The sequence below is a fragment of the Bombina bombina genome, chromosome 2 (assembly GCF_027579735.1).
Source record: "Bombina bombina isolate aBomBom1 chromosome 2, aBomBom1.pri, whole genome shotgun sequence".
NCBI classification, from domain to species: domain Eukaryota; kingdom Metazoa; phylum Chordata; class Amphibia; order Anura; family Bombinatoridae; genus Bombina; species Bombina bombina.
In genome coordinates, this window is record NC_069500.1 from 614,391,463 (window position 1) to 614,407,557 (window position 16,095).

The 16,095-nt window shown below is 38.9% G+C and overlaps 1 protein-coding gene across 1 annotated transcript in view; it reads right to left on the reverse strand.

Annotated features, from left to right (window-relative positions):
* Positions 1-16,095, reverse strand: part of RFX3 (regulatory factor X3) — a 445,346-nt gene that overhangs the window by 21,870 nt on the left and 407,381 nt on the right. The window contains 1 exon segment of the mRNA XM_053702543.1: positions 39-192. Coding sequence (XP_053558518.1) covers positions 39-192 — 154 coding nt within the window.

The following is a 16,095-nucleotide window of genomic DNA, read 5'->3' on the forward strand; positions in this document are numbered from 1 at the left end:
GTTAAACCAACACATTAAATGTTTGTTGACAAACTTACCTCTCCCATGACTGCTATTGGTGATTCTCCAGTAGCCTGGGCAACTCTGTGCTCAACTAAATAAAACATATATTCATCGTAGAGAAGGCGGATCAGATGGAAAGAGCCAAAGCTAGCAGCACTGCGCAAGGTTAAATCTCGAATAACCATGGAACTGTTCAAGAACAAAAACAAAGATTTAAGCTTTATGAAGCTACATACATGATATCTTATTGTCTCTAGTTTTTATATTCACATTTACTAGAGAGATGTTGCAGTAGCACATTCTAAAAATGTAATACGCTCATCCGAGTTAATTAGCATCCAGTTCTTATATAAGTAGCATTACAAATTGGTTGTACTCAAGTAAAACTGGCTGATGTTTATGCAGCACAAAAATACATTGCAGTGTGTGAAAAGCACGTGTTCTTGCAAATAAATGCAGACATGTAATTGGTGATTGCATGCACATACATTAAAGTAAATCAAACAAATATAAAAATATCAATTTAACATTTTTGTTAAGAAACCACTTCTGAGAAAAATATGCAAAACTGTGCAGATCTGCTAGAGTAGTAAGCACTTTAGAATACGCTGTTCAAGTCTATAAACAGCACAGATGCTTTATAAAACAGCATAATGATTCAGTTACAGTAGCACTAGCTTTTTATTGTATATATTTAATCCTATAACATAGAACACATACAAATAATTACAAATGCTCTCTTTTTTTGTTACAAATAATATCATACAAGATATAAATATATGTCTGTGATTTGCTGTATCGTCTGTTTTTCAGAGTAGAGATGCCTGAGATTTCAGGGCATGGACTGTTTTTGGAGAGTTTGTTGGTAATGAGCAGACGAAACATTTCAGGAAAGTTCTTGTAAAATGCAGAAGGCTAAAAGTGGCTGCACCTTTATAGGCACTATATTTGCCAAAGCTATGTTTGCTCCCAGTTAAAGCTTTGGTTTTTTTTTTTGTTAAATAGTCAGTCAATGTTACAAAAAACTGGGCACTGGTATAATTTAGGGGCAATATGTATTTGTTTAGCTAAAATGTACCTGTCAGGTACCCACCATGCCAGGTCAGCGGGTGTACTATGGTCATTGGGATTGCGTGCCTACACAGGGATCACTTGATCGTCATTGTGTGCTGCAACCCTGTCGACCAGAGAGGAAGACACACCAACCCTGCAGGGTAGGTACCTGACAGTACCTTTGATATTGGTTTTCAGATGGTTCACCTGGCTCCCCCATGGCCACTACTTTTTTAGTAAAATTAGCAGTGAGTGATTCTGCCAAACCTATGGAGATCACTCGCCTTAATCTTTCCCATGTAGCATGTTTAAAGAGAGAGAGAGCTGCTGAACATGCACGGTAGTCTCGTTCTACCAGCCAACGGAAACAGAAGTGTAAAGAGAGTACTGTACACATTACAGGGAAACTACTGGAGCAAGCTGATACCTTCTGACTGGCAGAAGTGAAAAAGCAGTGACCAGGGGTACGGTATCATCTGAAGACAAATTCATTTCCAAAATAAATTTTAGTTAAAAAATGCTGAATGTAAGTTTCAAAAGCCTTATTATAGCGTATTGCCACTGAGGATTGCATTGATGCAGAGTTTTATGTAATGTTGACTGTTAAGTCAAATTAAACTTTCAAGATTCAGATAGAGCAAGCAATTGTAAACAACTTTCCAATTCACTTCCATTATCAAATGCGCACAATCTTTTTATATTCACACATCATGGAGGCATCAAGCTCCTAAGGAGCTTGTACAAGAGTAACAGTATATGCATTTTGTGATTGGCTGATGGCTGTCACATGATGCAGGGGGAAGGAAAATTCAACTAGCTACAAAAGAGTTTAGCTCTGCAAGCTCCTCCTACATTTTACAACTTTCTATAGCATTCTGGTTAACATAACACTTTAATGTGTAAAACTTTGCTTATGAAAGCCCTAGTCAGCATGCCAGTATAGCATGCAGTAGGAACGCTATAGTCCTCTTGCATAGTGGGTTAATAATACTGTCAAAGCTGCATCAGTCAGTGCAAATAACACTCAGTGTGAGCATAGACTGATATAAAGATCAATGATCATCTTAATCTCCTAATTACCTGTTACCCAAAACCAACAGGGAAACACTTCTGTTTCAGTCTCTACAAAAAAAATCAACCTCTAAATGTAACTGATATATGAAGACATAAAAACCCAGATGGTAGAGATTTTACATGTTGTTCCAAACCTCAGAACACATTATAACAAACTGATCTATTTTTAATATCCATTTCTTTAGTACCTAATGTAACACATTCTCAGATTGCTTATTTAATTATTTCTAACTATGCGCCTATACAGGGACGGAGTGATAATCCATGTGGGGATCTTAGGCAAAAAAAATTAAGAGGCCCCCTACACAAGCTAACAGTTACAACAAAACAATATAATTACACCAAAAACAACCCCCCCCCCCCCCCCACAAATGATTGAATGTTAAACAAAATTTTTTTTTTTTTTAATGTTCCCTTTAAAGGGCCATAATACCCAAATGTTTAAACACTTGAAAGTGATGCAGCATAGCTGTAAAAAGCTGACTAGAAAATATCACCTAAACATCTCTATGTAAAAAAGAAATATATTTTACCTCAAAAGTTCCTCAGTAGCCACATCCCATTGTAAATGATTTCTAAGCAGCATATTAGTATGTCTGTCCCGGGACAGCTGAAAGGATGAGCCTCGTGCACTCTCATCTTATTTCCCTATTCAGTGTAACAATGAAATCTCATGACAGTTAAGTCAAATCTCATGAGATCACAGTAAAAGAGTTCATGACCTCAGCACTGCTGATGCTGATTGGCTGCTGTTCATTTCTTCATTTTTTTTTACCTGCAGCTGGGAGCAGTTGAGTATAACTTTTTTACACAGAACTTACTTTGCTGAGCTGAGGAGATTGTGAGGTAAAATATCTTCCTTTTTTACATAGAGATGCTCAGGTGATATTTTCCTGTCAGCTTTTTACAGTTATGCTGCATCAGTTTCAAGTTATTTAGCTTATGAGTATTATGTCCCTTTAAGCAAAAAGTGACTCACTAATTGTGCTTTGTTTTGCTTTCTGCATAGTTAGATGTTGTATTTGGAGTATATTTCAACTCTTCTGTGCAGTTCTCTGACACTAACCTTGCACAACCCACTTCTGGGTCTTCTTTCCACTTCTGAACCAGCACAGGCTGCGTATGCTGAGTGTGCAAACAGTGCAGGGGAGGTCCCAGCACCCAGGAAAAATACTTAATTGCTGTAATGTTGGGCTGGGTGCTCCAGAACTGCAAACTTGCTCTCACTTTTATTTATGTTTACAGAAATAACTAATAAATAAAAACTAGCGCCCCCCTAGAGATACCTATGGTTTGCACTGGTAGAAGCCCCCTCCCTTTACTGCGGGCCCTTGGTCTGTCACATATTGCTCAATAGGTTAGTCTGCCCCTGCTCCTATAAGGCTTTCTCTCCAAAACTAAACAGCATACAAAGGTATTACATTGGCTATTTCCCACTTTTCTGATTAACAGCCCTGATTTACTAAAGAAAGAAGGACAGATTTTGTTCACCATACTGCATAGCCAGACAATTCTGGGAAAAGACTAAGGCAGTCCTTTGGGAAGATAATATTTCATATGCCATATGTCAGTTAAATATCCAGCCAGGAAACCACTGTATTGCACTAAAGTATACACTCAATATAGGGTACACCTCCCTGCAGATACCACAAATAGTACACACCTAAACTAAACCATGATCTATATGTTTCAACAAATATTGCATATGCAGAAACAGAAATCAATCAAGAAAGATGAAGAGCCAATGTAACCATATTACAAACAGGTACACATGGTGTCACTTTAATTGAGCACCATTATACATTTCATTATAGGAATAGTCAAGTAGAAGAAACATTTGCACATTTATTATAAAACCTCAGTCTCATAGATACATTAACTTTAACTCTGGGAACACATTTCGCAGAAATAAACTCTACTGTGAATATATTGAAGAAGATGAATCTCCTTGGGTTTACTTTTTTTCAGAGGAACAGAAAAATATCATAGTTTAACTGAATTTTACCATTCAGTTTTACTACTCATCAAACATATTGAACTGTGAAGCAAAATCCTTGCTACATGCCTTAAAGGGACAGTCTAGTCAAAATTTAGCTTCTATGATTTAGATAGGGAATGCAAATTTAATCAACTTCCCAATTTACTTTTATCATCAAATTTGCATTGTTCTCTTGTTATTCTTTGTTGAACGCTAAACCTAGGTAGGCTTATTTCTAAGCCCATGAGCTAATTTCTAAGCCCTTGAAGGCACCTCTTATCAGTGTATTTTGACAGTTTTTCACAGCTAGACAGCACTAGTTGATGTGGCCCATATAGATAACATTGTGCTCACTCCCGTCGAGTTAGTCAGCACTGATTGGCTAAAATTCAAGTCTATCAAAAGAACTGAAATAAGGGGGCAGTTTGCAGAGGCTTAGATAGAAGGTAATCACAGATGTAAAAAGTGTATTAATATAACTGTGTTGGTTATGCATAACTGTGGAATGGGTAATAAATGGATTATCTTTTTAAGAAATAAAAATTCTGGAGTAGACTATTCTTTTAACTAAATTTTCCTATAGATTATACCTGAAGATCAGATGGGTTTTATTAGCTCCATAACTAATTGAGGAAAGCATTAACTGTGGCACATAACTGGACACAACACACCACACCAATAACACACTGTTTAGCGTCAGATGAAGGAAGAGCATATATATATATATATATATATATATATATATATATATACACTCAGGGATCAAAATTTCAGGTTGTAAGCTACTAGCCAGGCCAAAATGTTACTCGCTTGCCCACACCACACCTAATACCACACACAATACTCCACCCCCTCTTTGCTTATGTTTAGCCATTGTGAAACACATTATTGTGCAGTCATTTGTAATATTTTTTATTTTACACCTTAACAAATTAAATAATGCTACATTCAGTAATAGATTAACAAAATAAGTGCATAGCAGTTAGCAACATCTACTTGGTGGTTCTGGGTAAGACAACAGCTGGATACAAATAGGAAGTTGTTGAAGTGAGAGAGTGGAGAAAGAGAGTGCTGAAGTCATGGAAGGTGATAGCAGACCTGGAGATTTTCTTTCAATAATTATCATCTCTTCCTTCTCTCTCTTAACTATCTTTCTCCCTTCCCTCCTCTCTTCAATCTCTCTTTCTTACCCTCTTCCTTATATCTCAGGCCATATTTTCTCTTTACACTTTTTCTTTACTCGCCACCATTACATTTCCCCTCGCCAATGGCTAGTAAAGAGTGGAAATTTTGAGGCCTGTATATATATATATATATATATAGAATTTTTTGTTGTGAGTGTGTGCACTCTCACCATCTGTCAACAGCTGCCAGGGTGCTTTAAGGTATAATAGTCATTTCAGAAAAGTTAAGCACTCACTGGACTTCAGTCATCTGTGTGGTAAACAGTATTTATTGGTGACGTTTCGGGACACAAACAGTCCCTTCCTCTGACAAACAACAATACAAAATGTCAAACTTTTAAAGGTGAAAAAAGCCCTCCCCTCTGTGAAAAACCAATCACTATAGTCTGCGTGAACAAATTAGAGAGACAAGTCTCTTGATAGGTTTGTGATCAAAAATTAGATAAATTGATTGGACAGAAACCTGTCAATCAAACGTGCATATTCGTTTGGCTTATAAAAGTGAACAAAAGTGTGTTAAAAACAAAGTGCCAGGTCAGCAAATGGTAGAAAGCATATATAGACAACAAAGGGTATCAATATAAATGTTTGAATGAGGCACGGTTGGCGCAAGAATTGCATATTACACCAACCAATAGAATTAATCAATGCAAAAGGTATGTGCCCGGGCAGCCAATCACACTCATTGTCAGCCGGAGGGTAAAATGAGTCACCATTATTCGACTCCACCTACTGGCTTATCCGTGTAACATAGTTTAACTGCATCAGACCATCTATGTCAATCAGGTTGTGTATCCAATTATAGATCTTAGCCTATACAACGGGCTCTCACATTTATGTACCCAAATAAAGGATTACCGGTCACTCACAGAACCCCAAAGCCATTATATCAGTATGTCAGTAAATGCACGCCGGAAACAAAGTGATGTCACCATGACTGCCGGGAGCGCACCCATGTCACGCTCGCCACAATACCGCATTATACCCACATCACTAATAAGCAGAGAGAATCTCGCTGTCCACTATACATGTCAGGCCAGTGTTTGTTTTCTTCTGTGCGTAACCGGCCAATGATATATCAGTGTGGAGACACACACCGCCGGTCCACCAATCATACGTATTGTTGACTCGCTACTATGGTAACGCATCACTAGCCTAGTCTACAATCAACGGGTGTTATCGAGTGAAGCCACACACCACTGTGCAACCAATCGTGTGCTACCAAATATTCATGCACGCCCATATCTAACACAGTATAACTGTCTATTGAAAGAATCATCTGTCTCCATTAGTTAAGAGCTGCTGCGGCACCATATCGCACAATGTATTACTTTAACAAACAAAACACAACAAGTAGGAATGACTGACCTAGTACTACTCGTGCATTTACTGTTTAGTCATTTCAGCAATATTATGTGTTAAATAAAATTAAATTTAAACGTGACCTATAGTGTGTGATTCACAAATATAGATCCCCTATGTATATATATACAAAATTAATATAAACAATGAAGAGTGCCCTAAACAATCATTTGGAGCATATTTATGCTACCAACCGATAAGCCCTAACCATGTTATATCATAGATCATGGGTCACAACCCATCCCTTTATCCTCATAAAATTGTCATGCGGCTATCCCATTATTTAAAATAAAAAAATAAAAATAAAGATAAAAAATAGAAAACAAATAGAAAACAAATGCTAATGTACCCCAGTGTCAAATAAAGGTAAAAAGTGAAATCCTTAATTAGTAAACCCTCACAGTGTGTAGATCCAACCAGGATCCTAAACACACTAAACCATAATAATCATAATAGTAATTCTTATCATCGAAAAATCACCCCAACCTTAAAGTGTAAAGAAATAACACCTAATCAAATCAACAGAAAACACATTGGTTAACTTTAACCATGATACTGAAACAAATGGAATTGGTCGTGAGTGTGCAATTCCATGCCCATCCGGCCAATCACTCTTGTGATTATAACTTAACCATTTGCTGACCAGGAACTACTTGTAGAATAAAAACAAAATACACAAACGAACAAATTAAAAACAATAGTAACCTATTGTAATCATTATGAAAATACCCATTGAACATCTTTTTAATATCTTAACATCAAAGGACCAAATTAAGTAACCAACTAGATATATTAGTTAATATTTATGAAATGAAGGCAAAAACTACATCAAATAAGGACACGTGGACTCTCACTGACATCTGTAGATCATGGACTCCCATAATAAAAAATGGATCAGTGTGCTCCCATCAAAGGTAGCATTGCCATCCTGTATGGACGTTGAGGCCTCTTGGTTGTAATGTCCCCAATTCAAACATCCATCTGGCTTCTTTCTTTAGGAGGATTGTCGCCCTATCACCTCCTCTCTTTAGTTTAGGAACATGGTCAATAATCCGGAACCTCATATCCGTGACCGTATGTCCAGCTTCTAGAAAATGGCGAGCTACCGGTTGGTCTGATTTGCCACTGTGAATTGCAGATCTAATGCTGGACCGGTGGTTTGCCATCCTAGTCCTGGCATCGTCTGTCGTCTTGCCGGTATAGTATTTGCCACATGGACAATTCAGAAGATATACGATATAGGTAGTGGTACAGGTCACTATATGTTTAATTTTGTATTTCTTTCTGCGTTCTGGATGCTGAAAATATGGCCCCGCTATCATTGAATTACATGTAACGCATCCAAGGCATCTATAACATCCAGCTTTCTTACTGAGCCAAGTGGTTTGTGTGTCTTCAGTGATATCTGTCTTCATCAGCAGATCTCTGAGGCTCCGTCCTCTTCTATAGCCTATTCGTGGCGCCTGCCATTTATTGAAAGGTAACTTTGGATCAGCCTCCAGTAGTTTCCATTCTTCCTTTAGAGATTGGGTGATTCGGTTCTTGTCTGGTGTATAGGTGGTTACAAACGTCATTTGGGGTGACTTACGATTATCCACCGTATTGTTCCTTGTAGGTGAAATGGCCAATGCGCGCATTTCGGTAAGCACCTTCTGGCTGTATCCCCTTTCCTTGAACCTTTGTGTCATTTCTTCAAGTTGGGTTACACATCTCTCATTTTCAGTATTATTCCTGATCACACGTTGGTACTGTGCCTTTGGGATGTTCTTGATTAGACTGGGTTGATGGCAACTGCGTGCATGTAAAGTTGAATTTCGATCAGTTGTCTTCCTATAGAAGGTAGTTCCCAACTTGGTGCCATTCTTGAAAACCCGAACATCTAAATAATCTACAACCTCGTTGCTGGCAGTGTGACTGAATCTGATGGTACTGTCGATCTCATTGAGAGTCCGAATCCATGTGTCCAGTGTATTTGGATCATCTTGCCATATCAGAAACAGGTCGTCAATATAGCGACAGTAATATTTTATTTCTGGTTTTTCAAATATCTTCAACACATTGGTCTCATAATCAGCCATAAAGAGATTGGCCAGTGATGGGGCCACATTGGACCCCATCGCTGTGCCAGAGATTTGCAGATAATAGGTCTTATCGAACCGAAAGTAATTTTTAGAGAGGCATATATCCAGGAGTGTGATTAGTACCTCCTCAGAAGGACCAACATATGGTACCTGTCTTAGACACTTGGCCACAGCTGCTATACCCGATGTGTGTGGTATAACAGTATACAGGCTTGACACATCCAATGTGGCCATAATGTCAGTTGGTTTCATATCTGTGATCCGTAGTATATGGGATATAAAATCTGTGGAGTCCCGGATATATGATTTTTGTTGCTTCACCCACGGTTGTAGGAAGGAATCTACATACTCAGCCAGTGGTTGGAGCAGTGAGCCCCTGGCCGACACAATTGGCCTACCAGGGGGGTTCTTACTATCCTTATGGACCTTGGGAAGTGTGTATAGTATGGGAACCACTGGAAAGTCCCGTTTCAAAAAGCCATAATGATTCTGTGTGAGCTGACCCTCAGTAAGCCATTGTTGTAAGATGGCATCGATTTTCTTTTTGAGTGCAGCCGTAGGGTCACTCAGGAGAGGTTTATATGTTTTTAGGTCAGATAGTTGTCTTAGAATTTCTGCCTTGTAGTCCCTAGTGTTCATGACTACTATACCCCCGCCTTTGTCCGCGGGGCGTATAACGATGGAGGAATCTTTCTGTAATGAACATATGGAGAGTCTTTCATCTTTAGATAAGTTGTCACACCCCCGATGTGTAGGTCTTTTAGGAATCTGTTCCGTTAGGAATTGGGTGACTGTCTGGATAGTAGCATTGTTGGAATGTGGGTCAAATTTCCCTTTTGGTTTGAATCTATCCATGACATCAATTTCATCACTTTCAGTGCCAAAATATTCCTTTAGCCTGAGGTTTCTTCCATACTTCTGAATATCTATATATAAATCAAAGTTGTCTTTCTTTGTGACTGGTACAAATGACAGTCCTTTGTTAAGCAGGCTCATTTCTGCCTCATTTAATGTACGGTCACTGATGTTAAACACCATGTTAGTAGTTACCTCCGTAGTGGAGGGCGGCGGGCAGTGCCCCCCCCTCCTCGTGTGCGGCCTCTTCCTCGACCTAAAAAACGGTTTCCTGAGCTGGGTGGTAATGTAGTAATTGTATTCTTGGGATTATCCCACTGTTGATATTCACGGCCCCCTCTGGAGCGTGTGGTGACACCTCTTGAGGATCCTTCAATGGCTACTTGGTCATTATCAGGATCAGTGCTGTCCCCTGAACTCGAATCGACCGTAGTCATGCTCTTTTTTGTGAATCTCCTTTCACGACGAGGACGAAACGCCCGTCTGTCTTCCGGTGCCATCATCCATCTATAGATGCTTTTATATGTATAGTCCTGGTTCACCGTCTGGAGTTTCCTATTCTTGAACGCTATAAAAAAGAGCATGACTACGGTCGATTCGAGTTCAGGGGACAGCACTGATCCTGATAATGACCAAGTAGCCATTGAAGGATCCTCAAGAGGTGTCACCACACGCTCCAGAGGGGGCCGTGAATATCAACAGTGGGATAATCCCAAGAATACAATTACTACATTACCACCCAGCTCAGGAAACCGTTTTTTAGGTCGAGGAAGAGGCCGCACACGAGGAGGGGGGGGCACTGCCCGCCGCCCTCCACTACGGAGGTAACTACTAACATGGTGTTTAACATCAGTGACCGTACATTAAATGAGGCAGAAATGAGCCTGCTTAACAAAGGACTGTCATTTGTACCAGTCACGAAGAAAGACAACTTTGATTTATATATAGATATTCAGAAGTATGGAAGAAACCTCAGGCTAAAGGAATATTTTGGCACTGAAAGTGATGAAATTGATGTCATGGATAGATTCAAACCAAAAGGGAAATTTGACCCACATTCCAACAATGCTACTATCCAGACAGTCACCCAATTCCTAACGGAACAGATTCCTAAAAGACCTACACATCGGGGGTGTGACAACTTATCTAAAGATGAAAGACTCTCCATATGTTCATTACAGAAAGATTCCTCCATCGTTATACGCCCCGCGGACAAAGGCGGGGGTATAGTAGTCATGAACACTAGGGACTACAAGGCAGAAATTCTAAGACAACTATCTGACCTAAAAACATATAAACCTCTCCTGAGTGACCCTACGGCTGCACTCAAAAAGAAAATCGATGCCATCTTACAACAATGGCTTACTGAGGGTCAGCTCACACAGAATCATTATGGCTTTTTGAAACGGGACTTTCCAGTGGTTCCCATACTATACACACTTCCCAAGGTCCATAAGGATAGTAAGAACCCCCCTGGTAGGCCAATTGTGTCGGCCAGGGGCTCACTGCTCCAACCACTGGCTGAGTATGTAGATTCCTTCCTACAACCGTGGGTGAAGCAACAAAAATCATATATCCGGGACTCCACAGATTTTATATCCCATATACTACGGATCACAGATATGAAACCAACTGACATTATGGCCACATTGGATGTGTCAAGCCTGTATACTGTTATACCACACACATCGGGTATAGCAGCTGTGGCCAAGTGTCTAAGACAGGTACCATATGTTGGTCCTTCTGAGGAGGTACTAATCACACTCCTGGATATATGCCTCTCTAAAAATTACTTTCGGTTCGATAAGACCTATTATCTGCAAATCTCTGGCACAGCGATGGGGTCCAATGTGGCCCCATCACTGGCCAATCTCTTTATGGCTGATTATGAGACCAATGTGTTGAAGATATTTGAAAAACCAGAAATAAAATATTACTGTCGCTATATTGACGACCTGTTTCTGATATGGCAAGATGATCCAAATACACTGGACACATGGATTCGGACTCTCAATGAGATCGACAGTACCATCAGATTCAGTCACACTGCCAGCAACGAGGTTGTAGATTATTTAGATGTTCGGGTTTTCAAGAATGGCACCAAGTTGGGAACTACCTTATATAGGAAGACAACTGATCGAAATTCAACTTTACATGCACGCAGTTGCCATCAACCCAGTCTAATCAAGAACATCCCAAAGGCACAGTACCAACGTGTGATCAGGAATAATACTGAAAATGAGAGATGTGTAACCCAACTTGAAGAAATGACACAAAGGTTCAAGGAAAGGGGATACAGCCAGAAGGTGCTTACCGAAATGCGCGCATTGGCCATTTCACCTACAAGGAACAATACGGTGGATAATCGTAAGTCACCCCAAATGACGTTTGTAACCACCTATACACCAGACAAGAACCGAATCACCCAATCTCTAAAGGAAGAATGGAAACTACTGGAGGCTGATCCAAAGTTACCTTTCAATAAATGGCAGGCGCCACGAATAGGCTATAGAAGAGGACGGAGCCTCAGAGATCTGCTGATGAAGACAGATATCACTGAAGACACACAAACCACTTGGCTCAGTAAGAAAGCTGGATGTTATAGATGCCTTGGATGCGTTACATGTAATTCAATGATAGCGGGGCCATATTTTCAGCATCCAGAACGCAGAAAGAAATACAAAATTAAACATATAGTGACCTGTACCACTACCTATATCGTATATCTTCTGAATTGTCCATGTGGCAAATACTATACCGGCAAGACGACAGACGATGCCAGGACTAGGATGGCAAACCACCGGTCCAGCATTAGATCTGCAATTCACAGTGGCAAATCAGACCAACCGGTAGCTCGCCATTTTCTAGAAGCTGGACATACGGTCACGGATATGAGGTTCCGGATTATTGACCATGTTCCTAAACTAAAGAGAGGAGGTGATAGGGCGACAATCCTCCTAAAGAAAGAAGCCAGATGGATGTTTGAATTGGGGACATTACAACCAAGAGGCCTCAACGTCCATACAGGATGGCAATGCTACCTTTGATGGGAGCACACTGATCCATTTTTTATTATGGGAGTCCATGATCTACAGATGTCAGTGAGAGTCCACGTGTCCTTATTTGATGTAGTTTTTGCCTTCATTTCATAAATATTAACTAATATATCTAGTTGGTTACTTAATTTGGTCCTTTGATGTTAAGATATTAAAAAGATGTTCAATGGGTATTTTCATAATGATTACAATAGGTTACTATTGTTTTTAATTTGTTCGTTTGTGTATTTTGTTTTTATTCTACAAGTAGTTCCTGGTCAGCAAATGGTTAAGTTATAATCACAAGAGTGATTGGCCGGATGGGCATGGAATTGCACACTCACGACCAATTCCATTTGTTTCAGTATCATGGTTAAAGTTAACCAATGTGTTTTCTGTTGATTTGATTAGGTGTTATTTCTTTACACTTTAAGGTTGGGGTGATTTTTCGATGATAAGAATTACTATTATGATTATTATGGTTTAGTGTGTTTAGGATCCTGGTTGGATCTACACACTGTGAGGGTTTACTAATTAAGGATTTCACTTTTTACCTTTATTTGACACTGGGGTACATTAGCATTTGTTTTCTATTTGTTTTCTATTTTTTATCTTTATTTTTATTTTTTTATTTTAAATAATGGGATAGCCGCATGACAATTTTATGAGGATAAAGGGATGGGTTGTGACCCATGATCTATGATATAACATGGTTAGGGCTTATCGGTTGGTAGCATAAATATGCTCCAAATGATTGTTTAGGGCACTCTTCATTGTTTATATTAATTTTGTATATATATACATAGGGGATCTATATTTGTGAATCACACACTATAGGTCACGTTTAAATTTAATTTTATTTAACACATAATATTGCTGAAATGACTAAACAGTAAATGCACGAGTAGTACTAGGTCAGTCATTCCTACTTGTTGTGTTTTGTTTGTTAAAGTAATACATTGTGCGATATGGTGCCGCAGCAGCTCTTAACTAATGGAGACAGATGATTCTTTCAATAGACAGTTATACTGTGTTAGATATGGGCGTGCATGAATATTTGGTAGCACACGATTGGTTGCACAGTGGTGTGTGGCTTCACTCGATAACACCCGTTGATTGTAGACTAGGCTAGTGATGCGTTACCATAGTAGCGAGTCAACAATACGTATGATTGGTGGACCGGCGGTGTGTGTCTCCACACTGATATATCATTGGCCGGTTACGCACAGAAGAAAACAAACACTGGCCTGACATGTATAGTGGACAGCGAGATTCTCTCTGCTTATTAGTGATGTGGGTATAATGCGGTATTGTGGCGAGCGTGACATGGGTGCGCTCCCGGTAGTCATGGTGACATCACTTTGTTTCCGGCGTGCATTTACTGACATACTGATATAATGGCTTTGGGGTTCTGTGAGTGACCGGTAATCCTTTATTTGGGTACATAAATGTGAGAGCCCGTTGTATAGGCTAAGATCTATAATTGGATACACAACCTGATTGACATAGATGGTCTGATGCAGTTAAACTATGTTACACGGATAAGCCAGTAGGTGGAGTCGAATAATGGTGACTCATTTTACCCTCCGGCTGACAATGAGTGTGATTGGCTGCCCGGGCACATACCTTTTGCATTGATTAATTCTATTGGTTGGTGTAATATGCAATTCTTGCGCCAACCGTGCCTCATTCAAACATTTATATTGATACCCTTTGTTGTCTATATATGCTTTCTACCATTTGCTGACCTGGCACTTTGTTTTTAACACACTTTTGTTCACTTTTATAAGCCAAACGAATATGCACGTTTGATTGACAGGTTTCTGTCCAATCAATTTATCTGATTTTTGATCACAAACCTATCAAGAGACTTGTCTCTCTAATTTGTTCACGCAGACTATAGTGATTGGTTTTTCACAGAGGGGAGGGCTTTTTTCACCTTTAAAAGTTTGACATTTTGTATTGTTGTTTGTCAGAGGAAGGGACTGTTTGTGTCCCGAAACGTCACCAATAAATACTGTTTACCACACAGATGACTGAAGTCCAGTGAGTGCTTAACTTTTCTGAAATGACTATATATATATATATATATATATATATATATATATATATATATATATATATATATATATGTATATATTAAAGGGACAGTCAAGTAAAAAAAAAAACTTTCATGATTTAAATAGGGCATGCAATTTTAAACAACTTTCCAATTTACTTTTATTACCAATTTTGCTTTGCTCTCTTGGTATTCTTATTTGAAAGCTAAACTTAGGAGGTTCATATGCTAATTTCTTAGACCTTGAAGGCCGCCTCTAATCTAAAAGCATTTTGACAGTTTTTCACCACTAGAAGGCGTTAGTTCATGTGTTTCACATAGATAACATTGAGCTCAGGCACGTGAAGCTCCTAGGAGTCAGCACTGATTGGCTAAAAATGCAAGTCCGTCAAAAGAACTAAAATAAGGGGGCAGTTTGCAGAGGCGTATATACAAGATAATCACAATGGAAAAAAGTATATTATTATAACTGGTTTGGTTATGCAAATGTAGTCAACTGAGAATTATACTCACACAACAGACAATATATTGTCTATATTAGTATTATTATTATTATTACTATTATTATTATCATCATCATTTGGCAACCAAAGCTTCTCAATTAAAAAAATGCGTTCATCCAAACTGCATATTAAATTCTATGCTAATTATATTAAAAGGACATTAAACACTAAATACATGCTAGATAGAATGATAAATTCAAAGAAAAGATTAGTCCATGAATAACATGTAGATGTATTTTTTAAAGTTTCATTAGTTATTTAAAAAGTGACAAAATAAGTGTAAAGTTTTAGTGTCTATAAAACACTGGGAGCTGCCATGTTGTAACTTGTGTTACCTTCTCTGCTGTGGCCAATTAGGGTCAGTTATAAATAGGTCACTAGAGTGTGCAGCCAATGGTTGTGCTGGATTTAACAGTGTTCTGCACTTCCATTTCTAACAGGAACTGAAAAGCTCACAATTTCAGAATGGAATTACAGGCAAAGAGAACAAAATAAATAATGAAAGTATATTGCAGAGCTGTTTTATATATACAATTTATCATTTTATATTACCATCTCAAAGTGTTTAATGTCCCTTTAATATCTTTTGGCTAGATTACGAGTTTTGTGTTATGAGCGGCGCGGTGCTAAGTTGCAAGTTATTGTCACCGCTCACTTACCTACAGCGCTGGTATTACAGGTTTACAAAAACCAGGCGTTATCAGGCAAAAAGTGAGCATAGAGCAAAATTGTGCTCCATACCGCACTCCAATACCAGCGCTGCTGAAAGCTGTGGTGAGCTGGTTTTACGTGCTCGTCCACAATTTCCACATAGACATTAATGCGGAGAGCCAGCTGAAAAAAAGCCTAACACCTGCAAAAAAGCAGCGTAAAACTCTGTAACGCAGCCCCATTGATTCCTATGGGGA